Source organism: Wolffia australiana, chromosome 4, assembly GCF_029677425.1.
Source record: "Wolffia australiana isolate 7733 chromosome 4, ASM2967742v1".
NCBI classification, from domain to species: Eukaryota; Viridiplantae; Streptophyta; class Magnoliopsida; order Alismatales; family Araceae; genus Wolffia; species Wolffia australiana.
The window spans coordinates 21186048-21191492 of NC_135838.1; the positions used below are offsets into that span (position 1 = coordinate 21186048).

At 51.9% G+C, this 5445-nt stretch overlaps 2 protein-coding genes across 3 annotated transcripts; one reads left to right on the plus strand and one right to left on the minus strand.

The window, feature by feature from the left end:
* The first annotated feature begins 257 nt into the window (after positions 1-257).
* CSLC12 (Cellulose-synthase-like C12) lies at positions 258-4008 on the plus strand. Of its 2 annotated transcripts, none has more exons than XM_078574361.1 (5): positions 258-1231; positions 1303-1611; positions 1674-1964; positions 2051-2164; positions 3219-4008. In XM_078574361.1, the coding sequence occupies exons 1-5, from the start codon at positions 503-505 to the stop codon at positions 3849-3851; spliced, it is 2076 nt and encodes a 691-aa protein (XP_078430487.1). In that variant the 5' UTR covers positions 258-502; the 3' UTR covers positions 3852-4008. The 2 variants fall into 2 exon arrangements, with proteins under 2 accessions (XP_078430487.1, XP_078430486.1); XM_078574360.1 differs by having other exon boundaries at positions 259-1231; positions 3216-4008.
* On the minus strand, positions 3360-5051 carry RLP44 (receptor like protein 44). Its single transcript, XM_078574362.1, has one exon. The coding sequence runs from the start codon at positions 4957-4959 to the stop codon at positions 4141-4143; it is 819 nt and encodes a 272-aa protein (XP_078430488.1). The 5' UTR covers positions 4960-5051; the 3' UTR covers positions 3360-4140.
* Positions 5052-5445: the final 394 nt, after the last annotated feature.

Consider the following 5445-nt stretch of genomic DNA (forward strand, 5'->3'; position numbering starts at 1 on the left):
ACGTTGACCGCGTCGGCGGTGAGACACCCGCGCACGTGCAGGTAAAAAAAATTCTTTGGTAACTCATCCTAGAGAGAGAGATAGAGGAGAGGTAGAGAGAGAGATAGGGAGAGAGGTGGACGGGGGGGAGAGAATAGGAACAGAACAGAGAGGCAGCCGCCAGGAAAGGGCATCTCTGTCTCTCTCTTTCGCCATCTATCTCTCTCTCTCTCTCCGCGGCTTACTTTTTCCGAGAAAGAGAGCTGCTTGCAAGCTGTAATTGACGAGTGCCCAGCCTTGGACTCTTCTTCTTCGTCTTCCTCTTCTTCTTCCTCTTTCCCTCGCTTGGAGAAGGAAGAGAAAGAAAGAAAGAAACCATCTTTCCGCCCCCGGAGCGCGACCGGGGAGAGGGGTCAGACCCAGATTAGGGTTCCATGCGCGCTACATTATGTGAGAGGAAGACGGAGGAGCAGAGACAGAGGTAGAAGAAGCCGACCGGGGAGAGCTCAGAGCGGGTCCGGCAATGGCGCCGTCGCTGTGGTGGTGGTCCGAAGAGAAGCCCCGAGCCACGCCGGTCGTGGTCAAGATGTCGAACCCTAATTACTCCGTCGTGGAGCTCTCCTCGCCCGAGGAAGAAGACGAGCTCGCGGCCATCTCCTCGCCACCGGCGAGCCGCCGGCTCCGTGGGAAGAACGCCAAGCAGCTGACCTGGGTCCTCCTCCTGCGAGCCCACCGCGCCGCCGGGTGCCTCTCCTCCCTCGCGGCGGCGGTCTCCGCCGTGGCCGGCGCGGTCCGCCGCCGCGTCGCCGCCGGGAAGACCGACGCCGCCGACGAAGAGCAGGAAGAGAGAGAAGCGCGGGTGCCCCCCCAAAGCCGCGGCCTGCGCGCGCGGTTCTACTCCTGTATCAGGTTCTTCCTGTTTCTCTCTCTAGCGCTGCTGGCCTTCGAGGTGGCCGCGCATTACCAGAGCTGGAGCTTCGGCTATGGCGTCTTCGACTGGGTCTACTCCGCCTGGGTGGGGATTAGGGTTCAGTACCTCGCTCCTCCTCTCCAGCTCCTCGCCAATGTCTGCGTGGTGCTGTTCCTCATCCAGAGCGCCGACCGGCTCGTGCTCTGCCTGGGCTGCTTCTGGATCAAGCTCAGGAAGATCAAGCCGATGCTCAAAGTCCAGCCTCCCGATCTCGAATCCGGCGACGGGAAGGCTTACTTCCCCATGGTTCTCGTTCAGATCCCCATGTGTAACGAGAAGGAGGTAGGAAAGATCCGAGCTTTGGCCGATCGAGAGGGGTTTTTCGTCTCCTGATTGGGGATTTTTGCTCGCAGGTTTACCAGCAATCCATCGCCGCGGTCTGTAATCTCGACTGGCCGAGGAACAAGATGCTGATCCAGGTGCTGGACGATTCGGATGATCCTCTGGCTAGGGTTCTGATCGAGGAGGAGGTGGCCAAGTGGAAGAACGACGGCGCCAACATCCTCTACCGCCACCGCGAGATTCGCGAGGGGTACAAGGCGGGGAACCTCAAATCCGCCATGAGCTGTTCTTACGTCAGGGATTACGAGTTCGTCGCCATCTTCGACGCGGATTTCCAGCCCACTCCCGATTTCCTGAAGAAGACGGTGCCCTACTTCGAGGTAAATCTCGATTATCGTCCGGATCCGAGCCCTGATTTTCCTCTGATGAGCGGATTACGCAGGGGAACGAGGAATTAGGGTTAGTGCAGGCGCGGTGGTCGTTCGTGAACAAGGACGAGAATCTTCTCACGAGGCTGCAGAACATCAATCTGTGCTTTCACTTTGAGGTGGAGCAGCAGGTTAACGGGATCTTTCTCAATTTCTTCGGATTCAATGGCACGGCGGGAGTTTGGAGGATCAAGGCGTTGGAGGAGTCGGGGGGATGGATGGAGAGGACGACGGTGGAGGACATGGACATCGCCGTGCGAGCTCATCTCTGCGGATGGAAGTTCATCTTCCTCAACGACGTCGAGGTTAGGGTTTCTGCCATGATTGTTGTTCTTGGAGCTCTGAATTGTTCGTTCGTCTCCTTGTTCTCACGCTGAAAGGTGATTTCTAGTGCCAATGCGAGCTCCCCGAATCGTACGAAGCTTATCGGAAGCAGCAGCACCGGTGGCACTCCGGCCCCATGCAGCTCTTCCGCCTTTGCCTACCGGAGATCATTAATGCCAAGGTCTGATTTCTCATCCTCATCATCATTATCATCATCATCATCTTCTTCTTCTTCTTCTTCTTCTTCTTCTTCTTCTTCTCCTTCGTCGTCGTCGTTATCAACATCTTCATTATCATCATCCTCTCCTTTTTCATCATCAACTATCTCATAATCATCATCATTATCTTCATCTTCATCATCAACAACCTCAGTATAACAATCATTATCATCATCTTCTTCTTCTTCATCGTCAACGACCTCATTGTCAGCATCTTCTTCTTCTTCATCGTCAACGATCTCATTATCATCCTCTTCTTCTTCATCGTCAACGACCTCATTGTCATCTTCTTCTTCTTCATAGTCAACAACCCATTATCATATTAACCTTCTTCATCGTCAACAACCTCATTATCACCATTTTCTTCTTCTTCTTCTTCTTCATAGTCAACAACCCATTATCATATTAACCTTCTTCATCGTCAACAACCTCATTATCACCATTTTCTTCTTCTTCTTCTTCATAGTCAACAACCCATTATCATATTAACCTTCTTCATCGTCAACAACCTCATTGTCACCATTTTCTTCTTCTTCTTCATAGTCAACAACCCATAATCTTCTTCTACTTCTTCTTCATCATCAACAGCCCATTATCATATTCTTCTTCTTCTGTGTTCATTGTTATCATCATCATCATCTTCTTCTTATTCGTCATTTTCTTGATAATTACCAACAAGAACAACAATATCAAGATCATCATCATCATCTTCTTATTATTCTTCATTTTCTTGATAATTACCAACAAGAACAACCATATCAAGATCATCATCATCTTCTTATTATTATTATTCGTCATTTTCTTGATAATTACCAACAAGAACAACCATATCAAGATCATCATCATCTTATTATTATTATTATTCGTCATTTTCTTGATAATTACCAACAAGAACAACCATATCAAGATCATCATCATCATCATCTTATTATTATTCTTCGTTCTCTTCATCAACACCAACAAGAACAACAATATCAAGATCATCGTCATCATGAAACGTCTTGAAACTTGCAGCAGATCGGGTTCTGGAAGAAGTCGAACCTGGTGCTGCTCTTCTTCCTGCTGCGGAAGCTGATACTGCCCTTCTACTCGTTCACGCTGTTCTGCATCATTCTCCCCATGACCATGTTCGTGCCAGAGGCGGAGCTCCCGCCATGGGTCGTCTGCTTCGTGCCGGCCACCATGTCCTTCCTGAACATCCTCCCATCGCCCAAGTCCTTCCCCTTCATCGTCCCCTACCTCCTCTTCGAGAACACCATGTCCGTGACCAAGTTCACCGCCATGGTCTCCGGCTTGTTCCAGCTCGGAAGCGCCTACGAGTGGGTGGTGACGAAGAAGTCCGGCCGTTCCTCGGAGGGCGATCTTCTCTCCTTGGTGGAGAAGGAGAAGCTCCCCTTGCAGCGACATCTCTCCGTCCCCAATCTCGACCACGTTAACGCTGTAAAAGACAGCTCTCTTCCGCAGCTCCACGACCGCAAGAAGAAGCACAACAAGATCTACCGCAAGGAGCTCGCTCTGGCCTTGCTGCTGCTCACCGCCGCCGCCCGTAGCTTGCTCTCCGCCCAGGGAATTCACTTCTACTTCCTTCTCTTTCAGGGCATCTCCTTCTTGCTCGTCGGCCTCGACCTCATCGGTGAGCAGATCGAGTAAACCCCCCTCCCCCTTTACTCTCTCTCTCTCTCTGGCTCCTTGTGTAGATAGATAGCCCAAGTTCTCTCTCTTATCTCTCTCTCTCTCCTATCTCTCTATCCCCCCTTGCTCCAGACGCTTTGATTCTTTAACGGCTGCACGTATTCTTTTGTAAGAAGATTTTGCCGCTCTGCTTCCAAGGGGGGGTAATACGATCCTCGTTTGTGACCGTGGATTGTCGAAGTTTTTTTCTCAAGAACCACGACAGGATAATCATTATCATGCAAGAAAGAGCATTTCTTCCGGTCGATTATAGGAGAGAGGGAGGAGGAGAGTTCGGGTGCGACGATTTGGCTAAGGCCCGTTTCCTGTCGTCGGCCCGGATCCAGGCGCAGACGACGGCGAAGCTCAGTAAGAGGCTGGCGGCGCCGCTGGCGAGCCCGATACATACAATGGCCGCCACCGTCAGCCCGCCGCCGCGCGCCGGCGGCAGCGGGAACCCCCGTAGGCCGCTATTCCCGGCGAAGGAGCTAACGTTGAACCGCGGCGCTCCGCCGGTGAAGTTGGCCAGCAGCGCTGGAACCTCTCCTTGAAGATTATTCCCGCTCACGTCGAAGACTGTCAGCCGCGCGAGAAACCCCAACTGCTGCGGTATCTCCCCTGAGAGAAGATTTCCATGCAGGTCGATCACGTTGAGGTACACGCAGAGAGAGAGCTCGGCGGGGATTACGCCAGAGAATCGATTGGCGGAGAGGTTAAGTACCGCGAGGTTGGACAAGAGGTGGAGCTCGGGCGGGATGGGTCCGACGAGCTCGTTCGAGGAGAGGTCCAGCGTTTGGAGATCGGCGCAGCCGCCGAGCCCGGCGGCCAGGCCGCCGCTCAGGGAGCGGCTGGGCAGGGCGAGCTTGAAGACGCGGCCGTTGTTGCAGGTGGCGCCGTCGAGGAAGGACGTGAAGCCGTTGCAGGGCGAGGCGAAGTTGGCCGCGGTCCAGTTTCTGAGGTTATTCTGCTTGTCTTCAAAGGACTTGTAGAGATTGGCGAGACACGCTTCGTCTTCTCGCTCTCCCGCTGTTGCTTGCAGTAGGAGCAGGAGGAAGAAGATGATCTGCAGCGGCGGCGCTTCCGCCATGGAAGTTGCCGCCCTAAGTTTGGAGAGGTTATCCAACTGGCGAGTCTAGTTCGCTGATCTTGTACACCAGCTTACTCTTGTCATGCAAACGTCATCTCGCGAGAGGCACGATATTGAGCGAGGAAAACGAGAATTTTTTTGTGGGTCTTTCTAATCGATTCAGTTGATACAAGGATAATAATTTATTACGCCTATAGAACTGTTAGATAATTAAAAGTTATCGATGAAGAAGAATTGTCTTGTCCCATCATCGGAATGAAGAGTGAGAGAAGCGCTGAAGATTTCTGTAGGACTGGGAAATCTCGAAGAAAAGCGATGGGAGACCGATAGCTTTGCCAAAAACCCTGAAAATCCGGAGACTTGATAATTGATAAATATGAGGGATGATGAATAAGTGGTTATGATTTATTGTTTTTTCTCTGATCTGGTACCCGTTTGAAAGCATTAAATGATTGAGTTTAATGCGATTTCAGTACCGTCCTACTG

What these genes read in the sequence shown, in the direction of transcription:
- CSLC12 (XM_078574360.1), top strand. Translation starts at nt 503, where the DNA reads ATGGCGCCGTCGCTGTGGTGGTGGTCCGAAGAGAAGCCCCGAGCCACG. An exon ending in CCATGTGTAACGAGAAGGAG is followed by an intron (nt 1,232 to 1,302) that starts GTAGGAAAGATC and finishes TTTTGCTCGCAG; the next exon opens with GTTTACCAGCAATCCATCGC. An exon ending in TCTTCCTCAACGACGTCGAG is followed by an intron (nt 1,965 to 2,050) that starts GTTAGGGTTTCT and finishes GGTGATTTCTAG; the next exon opens with TGCCAATGCGAGCTCCCCGA.
- RLP44 (XM_078574362.1), bottom strand. Translation starts at nt 4,959, where the DNA reads ATGGCGGAAGCGCCGCCGCTGCAGATCATCTTCTTCCTCCTGCTCCTA.